This window comes from Aotus nancymaae, unplaced genomic scaffold (genome assembly GCF_030222135.1).
Source record: "Aotus nancymaae isolate 86718 unplaced genomic scaffold, 86718_ANA_hifiasm-v0.15.2.pri h1tg000059l, whole genome shotgun sequence".
Taxonomy (NCBI): Eukaryota; Metazoa; Chordata; class Mammalia; order Primates; family Aotidae; genus Aotus; species Aotus nancymaae.
In genome coordinates, this window is record NW_026988473.1 from 52,056,074 (window position 1) to 52,075,227 (window position 19,154).

The following is a 19,154-nucleotide window of genomic DNA, read 5'->3' on the forward strand; positions in this document are numbered from 1 at the left end:
TTCTACAAACCTTTTTCTATCTTTAATTTTTTAAAAATTTTAACTATTTTGTTAAAAACTAAGACCTAGACACACACATTAGCCTAGACCTACACAGTTGTGTTCATCAATGGCACTGTCATCCACCTCCACATCTTGTCCCACTGGAAGGTGTTCAGGGGCAATAACATGCTATGGAGCTGTCAACTCTATGATACAATGCCTTCTTCTGGAAGATCTCTTCAAGGACCTGCCCAAGGCTGCTTTACAGTTAAGTTTTTTCGTATATATGTAAAGGGAGTATACTCTAAAATGATGATAAAAAAAGTAGAGCAGATATACAAAGCAGAAACATAGTCATTTATCATTATCAAGTATATGTACTGTACATAATTGTATTTGCTATACTTTTATACAATTGGCAGCACAATGGGTTTATTTACACCAGCATCACTACAAACATGTGAGTAACACACTGTTCTACATTACAATGGCTATGGTGTTACTAGGTGATAGGCATTTTTTAGTCCCATTATAATTTTATGAAGCCGTTATATATGTGGTCTATTGTTGACCAAAACACTGTTATGTGGTACATGACTGTACATAAAGTCATATGTGAATTCAATATTTCAGCTTTAATATGTAAACAGTCATATGATGGTAGCACCCAAGAACTTGAGGGGAGTGGTAAAAGACCCTTTGTGCTGAGAAGCCAGGGCCGAGATGGATATTCTTCTGTGTTTTACTCTTGTCAGGACCATTAGGACTGTTGCTTTTAGGCCTGAATGGTACACATCCAGAAGATTCTGACAAGTGAGTGTGCCTCTAGACAAGGCCCAAGTGTCTAGAGATTGCAGCAGACCAGGAATGGGACAAGGCTAGTGATCATCAAGACATGGCCATGTGGGAAGCATACTGTCTTGTGGGTACATGCCACATATGATGGTCTTCCTGCTTTAGAAGAAGGTAAGAATGAAGCTTCTCTTACTATCAGCTTAGCATAAAGGTTGACATTCTTAGAGACAATGGAGGAAATTAATACAGAAGAAAACCAGAAACTAAACCCAGAATATAAAAACAATTCCAGACTCTTGTCAAGGGAGAAGCCTGCCCCACTGGAGGATCATAAAACAAAGAGAATCTGCTATACAATTGAGGGTCATAAGCCTGCTATTTTCATTTAGTCTAGACAAAGAAGTACCTCTTAGTAAAAATCTCCGCCATTGAGAGTTACCTGGATGACAGTATGAGGTGCTTAAAGGGTCAGAATGCTTGGTTGTCTTTCCTGATGTGCACGTCACATATGGTGCAGTCGACCAGGCCTGGTCTCTACTGCCCATACCTGCTGATTTACTTCATCATCTGTCCTGAGAGGAACACAATTTTTGAGCTTATGAGTAAGCCAAGATCTCACCAACTAAACATCTAAATAGATGTATATTAATTATCCAAAAGGCCTATAAGACTTCCCCAGATTTCATCAGGTAGAATGAATTGTCCTCTCCTTTATATTTCCCCCAAGAGTCATTCCAAATTTGAAATTTAACCCACCTAGGGGTTTGTTTGGAAATGGTAGATTTTTTTTTTTTAACTAGAACTGCAGAAGACAATCAGCTTAGAATGGGTAGGAGCCAGGAATGCTAAATGTTTATAATACATAGTCATACACATACAATAAAGCATTTTCTTGCCCAAATGTCAAGGAAGCTACTATTAAGAAACATAACATGTAACACTTTGTTTGTAGCATTTGAACAGAAACTATTGTATATTTTTTTAAATTTTACTTTAAGTTCTGGGATATATTAATACATATACCTATGGGTTTATTACATAGGTATACATGTGCCATGGTGGTTTGCTGCACCTATAAACCCATCATCTAGGTTTTAAGCCCTGTATGCATTAGGTTCATCTTAATGCTCTTGCTCCCCTTGCCCCCCATCCCCCAACAGGCCCTGGTGTGTAATGTTCCCCTCTCTGTGTTCATGTGTTCTCATTGTTCAACTCCCAATTATGAATAAGAACATGCAGTATTTGGTTTTCTGTTTCTGTGTTAGTTTGTTGAGAGAGATGGTTTCCAGCATCATCCACATCCCTGTGAAGGACATGAACTCATTCTTTTTTATGGCTGCATAGTATTCCACAGTGTATATCTGCCACATTTTCTTTATCCAGTCTATCACTGATGGACATTTGGGTTGGTTCCAAGTCTTTGCTATTGTAAATAGTGCTGCAGAAAACATACATGTGCATGTGTCTTTATAGTAGATTGATTTGTAATCCTTTGGGTATATACCCAGTAATGAGATTGCTGGGTCAACCGGTATTTCTGGTTGGAAAATTTATTTGATTATTGTGAACTTCTTAAAAGAAAAGTACATGACACTTACAACTTCATTCCCTTAGTTCATAGCCTAGTGCTAGGCATATGAAAGATATTACATGAATATTTACTGAGTTAGAGTTAATATTTAACAAGTAAATATTTGTTGAGTGCCCACTCTGTACCAGACAATGTGCTTTGAGCTGAAGATAATTAGGTCAGCCTCCCACATCACTATTTTCCCCACCCACCAAAGTTTCTACAACTGTACTTCGAACTCCAATGGCCTGTTAACTCTGATCTTCTTTATGTCTCAGTTTAAATGTCATATCTGCAAGTGAAACTTTCCTTGATCCTCACAAATGATGTCATGAAGAATTAGGGCCGATCAGAAAGCCAGAGGCTGGGGCTTTTGACAGTGTGGCAGGGTGGGCACACAGAGGTTGGAGGTAAAGATGTCAAGGCAGCTAAGACTTGACAGACCAAGATTCTGCAGAGGAAAAAACTGTAGAGAAGTAAGTCTGAAATGTGATGTGCAACTTTCCATTAAGAAATTTGACTACTTCTAAGCTGCATATGAGCTGGCAGAGTATCAAAATACTAAGCAGAAAGCAGTGTGTGGGAGGTTGAAGATCTGAGCAGATTTCAACCTTTTGAAATACTGATATGATAGAGTTAATAAAAAATACCATTTAAGATGGAGGGGACTGAGAATACTCCAAGCTTTTATTTGAAACTCCCAAAGAGCTACACCTTACCTGGAAATAAGACCAAGCTAGTAGTATATCATCCCCAAGAAAGTGCAATGCCCAGCCCACATTGGAAATAACACCTCCATTCTCTTAGGATACAAGTCTAGGAGTTAAAATGCACACAGTGACATAAGTTATTTCCCTATGTGAATGACCTCTGTGGGTGTGACATTTCAATTTTCTCAAAGAGATAATCCAAAGCTGTTTTTTCCTGCTGGAAGAAAATTAAATACATTTTGGAAGAAGATACTCTCATTAGAGCTTCTAAAATTTTCATCTTTGTTGCCTATCATTCAATTAAAAAATCTATGCCAAAAATGGAGCCAAATAAACAAAATTTAGACACTGCAAAAAATTTTTAAGAAAAATAGAGGAATGATATGAAGAATCACAACAGAAAGCTACATATAGAACAAAGAGAGAAGGGAGAAAAAATATCAAAAGAATCAAGTTGAAATATTAGAAATGAAAAATAAATAATTCACTAGATAGGCTTAATTTTAAATTGAAATAGCAGAAATAAAGATCAGTAACTGAAAGATAGGTCAGTAGAAAACATATTAAAAGGGTGCAAGAGATATATAGGAAATTGTGAAAACCTCCATCATATATGCAATTGATGTTCAAGAAAACAGGATAAGGACAATGGGGTAGAAGAAATAGTCACTGATAAACCTCCAAACAGATGAAAAACCATGAGCTACAAATTAAAGAAACTGCAAATTCCAAACATAATAAGTGCAAAAGCAGCCACACTTATGCAAATCATAAAAAGACTACACAAAGTCAAAAACAAAAGAAACGGTTAAAAGCTTCCAGGGTGAGATAAAAGACATATTCCCCCTTAAAAAAGGGAGGAAAAAAGAAAAAGATACTTGACTTTTCAAAAGACATGATGATGAAACTGTGCAACAGTTTTGAGAAAGAAGAAAGAAATACTATTGGTTTACATGGGAAGGTAGGTGATGCTACTGTTAACACTGCCTATAGCCTCAGATATAAATGGAAAGGAAATAACTGTTTTATAGAATCATTTTTAAAACTTTATTGAATTGTAATTAATACACATATGACTTAAATATACAGGCTGATGACTTTTGACAGATACAAACACCTGTATAACCTGCCCCTCAATCATAATACAATGATTTCATCACCCCTAAGAAGTTACCTCTTGCACCCTTTCTTCAATCTCCTCTGATACAATGCTACAGGTGTTTCACAGAAAGTCTGTGACCTCATAAGTTCCCATCCATTTCAGAAGAGGAACATTTTCTGAAAATTTATGAACCTTTTAACAACACAACAGGTCAAGATCATTTTAAATTTCTCCCAGTTGAAGTTCCTGCCTTTTAAGTAGCAATCTACAATCTGTAGTAAATGGGACCTTAAAAAATCTTTTGAAAGAAATTTGATTGTTTCTAACAGGGTTACAATCATCATCATTGATCCTTATTTATTGACTCACTTTGGGCAAAATACTTTTGATCATTCCTGATATTCTTTTCCCCTCTTCCAGAGGGTGGATTAGGGTTCTCTAGGAGGAGGGAACTAATAGAATATATGTATATATTAAAGGGAGTTTATTAAGAAGAATTGATTCACATGATTACAAGGTAAAATCCTACAATAGGCCGTCTGCAAGTTGAGGAGCAATGAAGCCAGTGGGGGATCTGTCTGTATCCCAAACCCTCAAAAGTAGGGAAGCCAACAGTACAGCTTACAGTCTGGGGCCAAAGGCCCAAGAGCCCCTGACAAACCACTGGTGTAAGTCAGAGAGTCCAAAAGCTGAAGAACTTGGAGTCTGATGCTTGAGGGAAGGAAGCACCCAGCACGGGAGAAAGATGAAGACCAGAAGACTCAGCAAGTCTGCTCTTCCATGTTCTCCTGCCTGCTTTAGTCTAGCTGTGCTGACAGCTAATTAGATGGTGCCCACCAGATTGAGAGTGGGTCTGCCTCTCCCAATCCACTGACTCAAATGTTAATCTCTTTTGGCAACACCCACACAGACACACCCAGAAACAACTTTGCATCCTTCAATCCAATAAAGTTGACACTCAATATTAGCCATCACAGAGGGGCATCCCCTAGTGTAACACATCTCGCATCTTTCCAAGCCTTCACTCCCTCCTCTCCTGGAAGGAGTAAGTTAGCTGATGGTGACTTTTTAGGGGAAAACTAGATATGCAATTGTATTCATTTTCTAGAGCTACCATAACAAAGCATCAATTTATTCTCATAGTTCTGGAGGCTGGAAGTCCAATATCAAAGTGTCAACAGGGTTGGCTCTCCTTGGTGAGAGCTGTGAGGGAGAATCTGTTCTAGGCCTTTCCCCTCGCCTCTCGTGTTTTTCTGTTGGTCTTTGGTGTTCCTTGGCTTGTAAAGCATCACCCAGATCTCTGTCTTTATCTTCACATGGAGTCCTTCCGATGTGTTGCCTAAGTCCAAAATTTCCCTTTCAACAAGCACATCAGTCATGTTGGTTTAGGGGCCTACCCTACTCCAGTATGGCTTCATCTTAACAAATTGTATCTACACCAAACCTATTCCAAAATAAAGTCATATTCTGACGTACATGTGATTAAAACTCAATATATGAATTTGAGAGGAACACAGTTCACTTGTAAACAGCATCCTAGCCCTTCTTCCTCCTTTCTGTTGGGAGCAAGCCTTCACTCAGTGTTCTTGACTGCTCTTGGACATACTGTAAGCTCTTGGGCAAAGGCTGACTCCCATTGTGAAGACCTGAGTGTCTGCCCAGAGACAATATTTTCAGTGACAGAAAGAAAGTGTCAAATTCTGGGATTCAGAACACAAAAACATATGTGTCCATGAACATAAACCACATACTCTAATATCAACTCTTTTATTTCTACAGGTAATATTTTGCTCTCACATACACCACCTCTTTTTTTCATTCTTCAGTTGATGGATTTAACTGAAGTGCATCTGGCACTGTTACAGTCCTTTTGGGAGAGGATTTGTATTTAAATCCCAAAAGGACTGTAACAGTGCCAGATGCAGACATACCCTCTACATCTGGGTGACAGAATTAATTGAACCCCTTAGAGTTGAAGAACAAATGACAAATTTCTGCATGAACTTAACATAATCAATTGGGAAACACTTAAGCCTCTAGACAAAGGAGACTTAGATGAGGGTAGATTAATATGTGATATATCTTTATTTTGAGAGAAGGAAAAGGAGGGAGGGAGGCTGACCATTTAGATAGGTACACAGTGAGGGCCACACCAAGTCTTTTGGAGTACTAGTCCTCACAAAGAGGTGACAGTTATGAGGTGACAATATTGAGAAAAGAAACAGAGGAGAAGAAACAGTTTTGAGAGAAATACGATAAATCTGGTCACAGCACACTGAGTGTGAGGATCCTAGGAAAAAAAGCCAATGAAATCTGTCTGTCCTCCAAGGAAGATTGCATTTGGAGATAGGGATACTGTTAATCACACAGGGGAAACCGACCCCATGGAAGAAAATGAGATCACACTTGGGGATCATGGGGAATGGGGATAAGAACAGAGATCTGAGGATGTACCCTAGTGAAGAGTGAAGTGCAGAGGGTGAGATGAAAATAAGGGCTGACAAAAACAGTCCGTGAAAACCTTCAACCACCAGAGTTCAGTGTTCTCACCATGATGCTAAGATGGTTCTTTCTTAGACTGAAATCACACCTTTGAGTCACCTCTCTTTGCAAAGGGCTATATCTGTGTAAACTTTAGCCCTGTAATTATTGCAATGGGGGATTATAGGCCCATAGTTGATACAAGTAAAGAGGTATAAACAGGGAAACAAGATCAGAGAAATTGCACATTATAGCTTGCAGACAGAAGAAGAGAAGATTTCCTTGATCTGGTCAGTGAAGAGCCCAGGAGTGGGAGGTCAGATTGTAAAATGGTTCCTCCCTACTGTCTTGGGATCTGTATGACATTATTACTATGCTAACAATGCAAATATACCAACTAAAATGTTAATCAGAAATTGTGGAAGAAGCACTGGAGGCAGGGAATCAATTTAGAAACAGTTGCCATAATTGAACTGGGTCACAAAAAAGGGCAGTGGAAGAAACAGTGATGATGGACACCTTTTTGAGAGACACTATAAAAATGTGTGGCAGATATATTTTTTGCCTGGATCATAATTTCATGTCTCCTATCTATGAGCTATTGGTCAAAGAAAGTCTCGCTATCTAAAGAAATGTCTGCTTTCAAAGTCCAACTGTAGTGCTCATCTGCTAAGACTTTATTTATAAAAAGAGTTAGCTAGGATTTGTTCAGAGTTTCTTCTATATTATGTGGGTTGTATCTCTTAATGGCCAAATACAGGAATCACAATTTTTGCTCTGGCTTAAATAAAAGAAAAATAAATAGAAGCTTTTCTGAGACACTCACATTGCCATTTTCAGAAGTTTAAGCATTTATGGAGCATAGCAGAGTAGTACCTTGAACTGCCTGACTTGTCAACAGTACCATTGATTATACATCTATTGGAAATTCCTTTCCCAGATGTTGTTTTATAAGATGAGATTTAGAAAAAGTTGATCTCTGATTGAAATATGTCTCTTTGTGTCTTTATTCAGTTAGAACTCTGTAATTGGTGAATGGGGGACATTTTATTAGAAACTGTTTTCTGAGGTATTCTTACCTTGAAAAATCCATGTTTAATTTGATTCCAGGCTGGGCGCAGTGGCTCATGCCTGTAATCCTAGCACTTTGGGAGGCCAAGGCAGGCAGGTTGCTTGAGCTCAGGAGTTCAAGACCAACATGGTGAAACCCCATCTGTACTAAAAATACAAAAACTAGCTGGGTGTGGTGGTGCACACCTGTAATCCCAGCTACTCAGGAGGCTGAGGCCGGAGAATTGCTTGAACCCAGGAGGAGGTTATAGTGAACCGAGATGAGATCGTGCCACTGCACTCCAGCCTGGGCAACAGAACAAGACTCAGTCTCAAAAAAAAAAAAAAAAAATTCATTCCAGCAATGTCCACATAAATTAGACATTTAACTCTGTAAATGGAAGGAAGCATTGGCTTTCTACATTTATGTAAGTTCTTCACTATATAAGTGATACAGTTAATGATAAGTAGTATATTAAGCACAAATGTCTCCCAAATCATTGGTTTTGTTATTTCTGGATTATACCTGATTTAATTCAGGAAAACCAATGTGTTTTTGCCAACAGTTTTCTCATGGCCTCTTTCACCTCCTTATTCCTGAGACTGTAGATGAGGGGGTTCAGCATAGGAATCACCACCGTGTAGATCACAGATGCCACCTTGACCTGATCTGCTGAATAGCTTGACTTGGGCATTACATAAACAAACAAAACGGTCCCATAGAACAAAGTGACTGCAGTGAGGTGGGACGTGCAGGTGGAGAAAGCCTTGTTCCTACCCTCAGTAGAGCGCATCTTCAGGATGGAGTGGAGGATGTAGATGTAGGACACGATTATGGTAAATAGCGTGCTGATAAGGACAGATGCAGAGGTGATAGCAGGGGATATTTCAGCAATGTAAACATGGCCACAAGAAAGCTTCAAGAGTGGGAAGAGGTCACAGAAAAAGTGGTTGATTTTATTTGGACCACAGAAGGATAGGTTCATCAAACAGCCTGTAAAAGACGAAGTGTTCATGCATCCACCCAGGTAGGAGGCTCCCAGTAGGAGGAAGCAGGCGACTGGGGACATTTGGATGGAGTAAAGTAGGGGAGAGCAGATAGCCACATAGCGATCATAGGCCATAGTGGCCAGCAGGAAGCACTCTGTGGTTCCAAACAGGACATCAGAGCCAAGCTGTGCTATACAGCCGGTGACGGGAATAGTTGTTTTCTCTCTTAAGAAACTGATGAGCATGACTGGTGTAACGGATGTGGAATACCCAATGTCCACAAAGGCCAAATGGCTGAGAAAAAGGTACATTGGGGTGTGAAGCTGTGGGCTGCTTTGGATTAAGAAGATTATGCTAATATTTCCCACTATGGTAACTATATAAACTGCTAGAAAAACCACGAAGAAAATGGCACATAGCATAGGATTGTCTGTTAATCCCAAAAGAATGAACTCTGTCACTGTTGAATTGTTTTCAGTCTCCATCTATCCATTTAACAGTGCCTATTAAAACAAGACCAGAGGAAATTAAATTGGTTGAAATGACCCCACAGTTAATGTATATGCCTAAATATGATCTTATCATTCAATTTTTAATATAGTAACTTTGCCTTATAGAATATTTTGTGCACACAAATTTTCCTTTCAGATATCGTTAAATAAAACTGAAGACTCAATTATCTTGGGATCCAGCTATTTTACCCCTATTTGTGTATTCAGAGTAAGTCTAATCACCATGTGCACAGGAGATATATAAAAGGATGTTTACAACAACGTTTATTAAAATAACATAAACTGTTAATAACATATTAATAAATGTTCATAGAAAAGTAAACTCTAGGCCAGACATAGGGCTCATGGCTGTAATACCAGCATTTTGGGAGGCTGAGATGGATGGATCATTTGAGGTCAGGAGTTTGAGACCAGCCTGGACAAAATGGTGAAACCCCATCTCTACTAAAAACACAAAATTAGTCAAGTGTGGTGGTGGGCATCTGTAATCCCAGCTACTTGGGCGGCTGAGGCAGGAGAATCACTTGAACTCGGGAGGCAGAGGATGCAGTGAGCTGAGATTGTGCCACTGCACTCCAGCCTGAGCAAGAGAGCAAAACTACCACCTCAAAAAAAGAAAAAAAAAAAAACGGCCAATTCTTAATTTTCCATGCCCATCCCAAATGTATCTTTTCCAGTGGTTAAACAATTAATTGGGCCTAAAAATTGACTTTGACATCTCTTTCTTTCTGACTTGCTCCTTTCCATAGAGTACAAAAACCACATCCTTAGTTATAATAATTGACAACAAGAGCTAGATGACGTCTGCAGTCAAGATGAAGAAGTCAAACGATTTTTATTATTGTTAAAAGCTAAACATCCTAGATACTTTGCAAAATATCCCAAGACTTACCTCCTACACCATACCTTGTCATACATATGAGATTGTGTGAAGCAATAAGGAAAACCTAGGTATCATTGTGGACTAGGATTAAATGGAAAGTGAATGGAACTATTTGGGGATCTGTCTAGGTAAGTTTTAGCTTCACCAGTTCTAAAAAGCAACTATAGAGAAATAAGTGTGGCAGTATTTGATGGGGCTGGGGATTTAAACAGGTAAGGGAAGAAGTAGCCAGATAGGAAAGGTGGGAAGTTATATTGAAAAAAAGATTCACTGACATTTCAAAATAATGGTTACTTTGTTCAAAATACAGCACATGATCTAGGAAAGGGGAGAATAGATAAGTTATATTCATTCTTTCCCATGACTCTGATCTAAAGGCCAACATATTCTTTAGAATAATTTGCTTTTTCAGCCGGGCGCGGTGGCTCACGCCTGTAATCCCAGCACTTTGGGAGGCCGAGGCGGGTGGATCACGAGGTCAAGAGATCGAGACCATCCTGGTCAACATGGTGAAACCCCATCTCTACTAAAAATACAAAAAATTAGCTGGGCATAGTGGCGTGTGCCTGTAATCCCAGCTACTCAGGAGGCTGAGGCAGGAAGAATTGCTCTGAACCCAGGAGGCGGAGGTTGTGGTGAGCCGAGATCGCGCCATTGCACTCCAGCCTGGATAACAAGAGCAAAACTTCGTCTCAAAAAAAAAGAATAATTTGCTTTTTCTTCAAGAAACCCTACTTGAAGAATAATTAAGAAAACATAATAAATAAATATCAGCAACCATGCTCTTACCCAAACACATTCTATCAAATTTCATTCGATCTCAGTTACATGAGAATCATGACAACAGTATGCTCTAGTGTGAATAATACTAAGATTGTGTGCCTGAATTATTAAATTCTGGCTTTTTTATCTGGGCAAACACCTAAACCAGATATGAATTTAATATTTTTAAAGAAAATAAATGCATGGAGGACACAAATGTTTTCAAAGTTGAGTATGGTTGAGAGCATGGAAGACAAAGAGACGTGCAGAAACACCATGGATTTGCAGCCATGCAAACCTGGGATCAGAGTTTTAGTTCTGCCTCTCACAGTCTATGCAATCGCAGGAAGATTACAAATCTTTCTGATCTTCTGTTTCCTTACCTATAAAAAGGAGATAATAATACATACCTCATATGATTCTCGTGTTAAAATATACAATGTGGGAAAAACACCAAGCACTGCTTACACAATAAGTAGACGCTCAATTACTAAATATTTGCTTGAAATAATCAACCTGTAACTTCTGGTACAGATAAAATAATCAAATATTCCTGAATCCTTAAAAAATAAGTATAAACTTGTGATACATTTATTGTAACACTGGAGATAGATTCAAAGGAATTGCTAGTCTACATCAAGGCTATATTTAAGTGAGGTTTGGGTCATTTGGGATATTATTCACTTCAACTGTAATTACAAATTAATCACTTTGCTTGTTTTGGAAAATTACATTGAGAATCCACTGGGACAAAGAAATTATACTTACACATCTATTAGGACAGCGAAATAACCTGTCCACATGATCATATAAAGGCTTATGAATGAAGTGTTTTCTAAACACCCAAGGGTTCTATGCATTTTTAAATTTGGTGATTTGAAAAAAAATTATAACATTTTACCATTAATGAAGCTGAATTTCAGATCAACATGATTAATATGGTTGCAGCAATTTGTGGCACTTCTGAAATGTAGCTGTATCCAGTGGCCCAGGTTTTAAGGTCACCTATGTTTAGAAATCATCTAGGTTTGCCAGAAGAGTTTAGTTTACAAACATGCATAGACTAGAACTGAAATATTATTTTCAGCATGATGAGTAGCATACACTTAAAAAAAATTATTTGTGCTTTCCACATCTTATAGACTTGTTCTAGGACACTTGATATATACACCACACTTGGTAGTGGTAGATATTTCTCACACACACACTCTTCCCTCTCCTCATTGTCCACTCTAATCCACTAATATGTATGCTTTCCAATACAACAATTATGCTTACACTAACATTTTTTGTGATCCTGTCACATACAGCTGCCACATTGATTGGCAGGTTGCCATGGCACAACTGGCTCTCACGGTGTTCCTGAACTATAGCTACATAACAAAGCATTCTCTAGGTTGAAGGCTAAGCTCCTATGGTCTTGTCCTTGAAGAGTCCATAAGTCAGCCCTTCCACATCAGGAGGATCTAACAGCTCAAACATATATGGGTCTAATTTCATTATTTTGCATGTAGCTTTTTCAGTTTTATCAGCACCTTTTGTTGAAGAGAGTTTTTTTTAGAGTTTTTTTTTTCTCCTATTGATTAGTTATGGCACCCTGCACAAAGATCATTTGAGCATATATGCCTGAGTTTATATCTGGAATTCCTATCTATTTTTTTGGTTTCTGTCTCTCTTTATGCCAATATCATACCATTTCAATTACAGTAGTTTTGTATCTTGACATCATGAAGTGTGATGCCTCCAGCTTTGTTCTTTCTGAAGATTGTTTTGGCTGTTTGGGGTATTTTATGGTTCCATACAAACTTTGGGACACATTTTTCAATTTCTGTAAAGAATTCCATTGGGATTTTGATAGGGATTTCCTTAAATATGTAAATCATTTCCTGTAGGATGGACATTTTAATAATATTAAGACTTCCAATTCATGAACACAAGATGTCTTTTCATTTGTTTTTGTCTTCTAAAATTTCATTATCCGTTTTTTTTTTTTTCAGTCTACAAGTTTTTCACTTCCTTGGTTAAATTTAATCCTGCATATTTCACTCTTTTTAATGTTTTTGGAAATGGGATTGTTTTCCTAATTTATTTTTCTGATAATTCATTGTTAGTGTCTAGAAAAGCAATTGACTTCTAAGTCATGATTTTGTGTTCTACCAATTTAATGACTTCATTTATTGGTTCTGATGGTTGGTTTTTGGTTGACTATTAATGGTCTTCCACATACAAGATCATATTGTAGGCTTACAGAGATAATTTTACTTCTTCCTTTTATATTTTGATGGCTTTATTGCTTTTCTTACTTCTTTGCTCAGTATTTCCAGTACTGTGTTGAGTAAAATTGGTAAAAGTGGACATGCTTGCCTTGTTCCTGACCTTAGAAAAAATGCCTTTAGTTATTCATCAGTTAGTATGATGTTAATTATGAGTTTATAACATATGGCCTTCACTATGTTGAAGTAAATTCCTTCCATAGCTAGTTCGTTGAGAGTTTTTCTCATGAAAGTGTGTTGAATTTTGTCAAATAATTTTTCCGCATCTATTGAGATGATTCTTTTTAATTCATTTTTTTGGTTTTTTTGAGACAGGGTCTCACTTTCTTCCCCAGGTTGAGTGCAATGGTGCCATCACTGCTCACTGCAGCCTCGACCTCCTCCCAAACGATCCTCCCACCTTAGCCTCCCAAGTCGCTGGGACTATAGGCATGTGCCACCATGCCCGACTAACTTTTTTTTTTTCTAGAGATGGGGAGGTCTCACTATGTTGCCCAGGCTGGTCTTGAATTCTGGACTCAAGCAGTCGGTCTGCCTCAGCCTCTCAAAGTGCTGGGATTACAGGTGTGCGCCAACATGCCCAGCTCTTTTGATTCTTTATTCTGTTTCACATTGGTGTATCAACCCTGCATGCCAGGGATAAATTCTATTTGTTTATGGCATAGAATTCTTTTTTTTTCTTTTTTTGAGACAGAGTTTCGCTCTTGTTGCCCAGGCCGGAGTGCAGTGGTGTTAGCTCATTGCAACCTCTGCCTTCTGGGTTCAAGCAATTATCCTGCCTCAACCTCCCAAGTAGCTGAGATTACAGGCGCCTGGCACCACACTCAGCTGATTTTTGTATTTTTAGTAGAGATGGGGTTTCACCATGTTGGCCAGGCTGATCTGGAACTCCTGACCTCAAATGATCCACCTGCCTTGGCTTCCCAAAGTGGTGGGATTACAGGTGTGAGCCACCACAACTGGCCAGAATTCTTTTTTTTCCTAAATGTGCTGTTGAATTTAGTTTGTTAGGAATTTGTTGAGAATTTTTGCATCTATGTTCATTTGGAACTTTGGAATGTAGTTATATTTTCTGGCAGTGTTTTTGTTTGGCTTTGGTATCAGGATAATGCTGACCTCATAAAATGAATTTGGAAGTATTCACTTTTCAATTTTCAGAAGAGTTTCAGTAGGATTGGTGTTAATTCTTCTCTAAATATTAGGTAGAATGCACCATTGAAGTCCAGGTATTTTATTGGTGGGAGGTTTTTTTTTTTTTTTTTTTGAGACAGAGTTTCGCTCTTGTTACCCAGGCTGGAGTGCAATGGCGCGAGGTGGGAGGTTTTTGATTACTGATTTAATCTCCTTACTTACTGGCTCATTCAGATTTTCTGCTTATTTATATTCAATTTGGGCAAATTGTATGTTGTTGGTGTACGACTGTTCAAAGTAGTCTCTTAGGATCTGTTTTATTTCTGTGGAATCAATTTTAATGTTTATCCTTATTTCTAATGTTACTCATTTGAAACTTCCCTCATTCTTTTCTTAGTCTAGCTAAAGGTTCGTCAGTTTCATCTACCTTTTTAAAAATCCAGTTAATTTTGTTGATTTTTTCCTTTTTTCTATTTCATGTATTTCTGCTCCAATCTTAGCCATTTTCTTCCTTTTGCTAACTATGGGCTTAATTTGCTTTTCTTTTTCTACTTCCTTGAGGTGTAAAGCTAGGTTAATTCAGGTCTTCATTTTTAATATAGGCAGTCGTCACTATAAAATTCCCTTTTAGTACTGTTTTGGTTGCATTCTATAAGTTTTTGTACATTCTATTTTGTTTTCATTTGTCCCAAGATATTTTTATCTCTCTTTTTATTATTATTATTATTATTGCATTTAAGTTTTGGGGTACATGTGAAAAACATGAAAGGTTGTTGCATAGGTGCACACGTGGCAGTGTGGTTTTCTGCCTTCCTCCCCTTCACCTATATCTGGCATTTCTCCCCATGCCTCCCCAACTCCCCACCACCCCGCTGTCCCCCCCACTCCCCCCCAACAGACCCCAGTGTATAGTGCTCCTCTCCCTGTGTCCATGTGTTCTCATTGTTCAACACCCACCTATGAGTGAGAACATGTGATGCTTGATTTTGTGTTCTTGTGTCAGTTTGCTGAGAATGATGGTTTCCAGGTTCATCCATATCCCTACAAAGGACGCGAACTCATCGTTTTTGATCACTGCATAATATTCCATTGTGTATATGTGCCACATTTTTCCTGTCCAGTCTATCATCGATGGGCATTTGGGTTGGTTCCAGGTCTTTGCTATTGTAAACTGTGCTGCAATGAACATTCGTGTGCATATGTCCTTATAGTAGAACGATTTATAATCCTTTGGATATATGCCCAGTAATGGGATTGCTGGGTCAAATGGAATTTCTATTTCTAGGTCCTTGAGGAATCGCCACACTGTCTTCCACAATGGTTGAACTAATTTACACTCCCACCAACAGTGTAAAAGTGTTCCTATTTCTCCACATCCTCTCCAGCATCTGTTGTCTCCAGATTTTTTAATGATCGCCATTCTAACTGGCGTGAGATGATTTCTTCTTTGACTCACTGGTTATTCAAGTGTGTGCTATTTAATCTCCATATATTTTTGGATTTTTCAGTTTTCCTTCTGTTATCGATTTCTACTTTTATTTCATTGTGATCCAAAAAGATATTTGTTAAGATTCCAATCTTTTAAAATTTGTTAACACTTATTTTGTGACCAAACAAAATAAATTCTATATTAAGTTTCATGTGCACTTAAGAAAAATATGAATTTTTGATGCCATTGGTTGGAATGTTTTGTATGTCAGGAAAATTTGGTGTATAGTGTTGTTCAAGCCTCCTGTCTCCTTATTGATTTTCTCTCTAGATATTCTATCCATTACTGAAGGTGGCTATTGAAGTCTTCTACGATTACTGTATTAATTTATATTTTAGGTGCTCTGGTGTTGTGTGCATGTATTTATAATTGTTATATTTTCCTGATACATTGGCCCTTTTATTATCTATTTATTTAGAGACAGAGTCTCACATTGTCTCCTGGGCTGGAGTGCAATGGTGCTATCACAGCTCACGGCAACCTCTGCTTCCTGGGTTCATGTGATTCTCCTGCCTCAGCCTCCCAAGTAGCTGGGATTACAGATGCACAGCACCACATCCGGCTAATTTTTTGTATTTTTAGTAGAGATGGGGTTTCACTATGTTGGCCAGACTGGTCTTGAACTCGTGACCTCATGATCTGCCTGCTTCAGCCTCCCAAAGTGCTGGGATTACAGGCGTGAAGCCACCACACCTGACCTGCCCTGTTATTATTATATTAGGACCTTCTTTGATTCTTGTAACAGTTTCTGACCCAAAGTCTGATATAAGTATGGTCAACCCTGCTCTCTTTTAAAAAAATTTAAAAATTTATTTTAGCTTCAGGGGTACATATGCAGGTTACCTGGATATATTGCATAATAGTGAAGTTTGGGTTTCTAGTGAACCCATCACCTAAACAGTGAATGTTGTACCCAATAAGTAATTTTTTAGATCTAATATATTTTGGAGTCCCCAGTGTCTATTATTCTCATTTTTATGCCTGTGTGTACCTATTGTTTAGCTTCTACTTATAAATGAGGATATGCACTATTTGATTTTCCGTTTCTGAGCTATTTCACTTAACATAATGTCCTCTAGCTTCATCCTTGTTGCTACAAAGGACATGCTTTCATATTTGTTATGGCTAGGTAGTATTCCATGGCGTATGTATACTAAATTTTTAAAATTTAATCAGCTGTTGATAGACACTGAGTTAATTCCATGACTTTGCTATTGTGAATAGTGGTGCAATAAACAAACAAGCTTAGGGGTCTTTTGATATATTGATTTCTTTTCCTTTAGGTAGAAAGGAAAAGTCATAGGATTGCTGGGCCAAATGGTACTTCTATTATTTAATTTTTTGAGAAATCTCCATACTGTTTGCCTTAGCAGTTGTACTAACTTACATTCTTATCAACCGTGGATAAGCATTTTCTTTTTCTCTGCATCCTCATCAACATCTGTTATCTTTTGACTTTTTAATTATAGCCATCTGACTGGTGTGAGAGGCTATCTTATTGTGTTTTTGATTTGCATTTCTTTAATGATTAATGATGTGGAGCATTTTTTCATATGCTTCTTGGCCATGTATATGTCCTTTTTTGAGAAATGTCTGCTCATGTCCTTCACCCACTTTTTAATGTGGCTATTTTTGTTTTTTTTCTTGTTGATTTGAGCTCCTTACAGAGTCTGGATATTAGTCCTTTGTTTGATGCATAGTTTGCAGATATTTTCTCCCATCCTGAGATTGTCTGATTATCCTGTTGATTATTTATTTTGCTGTGCAGAAGCCCCTTAATTAAGTCCCATTTGTCTATTTTTTGTTTTCATTTCAGTTGCTTTTGTGGTCTTAGTTACAAATTATTTGCCGAGGCCAATGTCCAGAAGAGTTTTTCCTAGGCTTTCTTCCAGAGTTTTTATAGCTTCAAGTCTTACATTTAAGTTTTTAATCCATATTAAGTTAATTTTTGTATATGGTGATAAATAGGGGTCCAGTTTCATTCTTCTGCATATGGCTAGCCAATTTTCCCAGCACCATTTATTGGGTATACTTTTCCCATTGTTTATTTTTTTGACTTTGTTGAAGATCAGATGGTTGTAGGTATGTGATTTTATTTCTGGGCTATTTTGTTTCATTGATCTATAGGTCTATTTTTGTACCAGCATCATGCTGATTTGGTTATTATAGCCTTGTACTGTACTTTGAAGTGAGGTAAGGGGATGCTTCCAGTTATATTAATTTGCTCAGGATTGCTTTGGCTATTTGGGCTTTTTTTTTTTTTGTCTCATATGAATTTTAGTATTTATTTTTCTAATTCCATGAAAAACTACACTGATAATTTCATAAAAATTGCATTGAACCTGTGGATTGCTTTGGGCAACACAGTCATTTTAATGATGTTGGTTTTTTCAATCCATGAGCGTGGGATTCTTTTTATTTGTTCATGTCACCTACACTTTCCTTCATTGGCGTTTCAAAGTTCTCCTTGCAGAGGTCTTTTGCCTCCTTGGTTAGGTGTATTGTTAGTTATTTTAATCTTTCGTGGCTATTGTCAATGGGATCCAGTGCTTGATTTGGTTCTAAGCTTGAGTGTTATTGGTATATAGAAATTCAACTTATTTTTGTACATCAGTTTGTATTGAAAGTTTACGGAAGTTGTTTATCAAGTCTATGGTCTTTTGGAGAAATCTTTAGGGTTTTCTAGGTATAAGATCATTTAGTCAGTGAACAGAGAAAATTTAAACCTGACAAAATCTAGAACAGACTCATAGCTAATTTCATACTTAATGGCCAAAGACTAGATGCTTTCCCCAGATATGAGGAACAAGACAAGAATTCTCTTGCTACTTCCATTCAACATTGCAGTGGAAGACGCAAGGCAATTAGCAATAAGAAGAAATAAAAGGGATCCAGATTGAAAAGGTAGAAGTAAAACTGTATTTTCAGATGACATGATTTCATGGAAAACATAAACATATAGAAAAAATATAGAAATCCATTAAAAATTATAAGGACTAATCTTAAATGAGTCCAGGAAACTTGTAGGATATAGGATGAATATAACAAATCAATGGTATTTCCTTGCACTAGCAATGCAAAATCTAAAAATGAAATTAAGAACACAATTCCATTTACAGTAACATCATTTTTTTCAATGCTGAAAGGAATGAAATAAAACCTAAATGAATGAAAATTCTTATGCTTATGAATTGGAAGTCTTAATATTATTAAGATGAAAATACTCCCCAAATTTATCTGTAGATTAAACATAATCCCTCAAAGTCCCAGATGATTTCCTTATAGAAATTGACAAGATTATAAAATGTATATAGAAATGCAAGTGACCCCCAATAACCAAAACTATCTTGAAAAACGAGAACAAAGTTGGAGAATTCATGCTTCCCAATTTCAATACTTACTATAAAACAACACTAATCAAGGC

The 19,154-nt window shown here is 37.5% G+C and overlaps 1 protein-coding gene and 1 long non-coding RNA gene across 3 annotated transcripts in view; both read right to left on the minus strand.

Annotated features, from left to right (window-relative positions):
• LOC105720097 (uncharacterized) overlaps positions 1 to 19,154 on the minus strand; it is a 137,228-nt gene that overhangs the window by 41,577 nt on the left and 76,497 nt on the right. The window contains exon 8 of one of the 2 annotated variants that reach the window (XR_010338413.1): positions 1,222 to 1,349. The exons of the other annotated variant lie outside the window; for it this stretch is intronic. This is a non-coding gene — a long non-coding RNA (uncharacterized LOC105720097). Of the gene's footprint in view, positions 1 to 1,221; positions 1,350 to 19,154 lie in introns of those variants that run through there. 2 annotated transcript variants of the gene reach the window in all.
• Positions 8,227 to 9,165, minus strand: LOC105720010 (olfactory receptor 5P4). The gene has a single exon (XM_012456330.2). It carries the CDS (start codon positions 9,163 to 9,165, stop codon positions 8,227 to 8,229), a length of 939 nt encoding a protein of 312 aa, XP_012311753.2.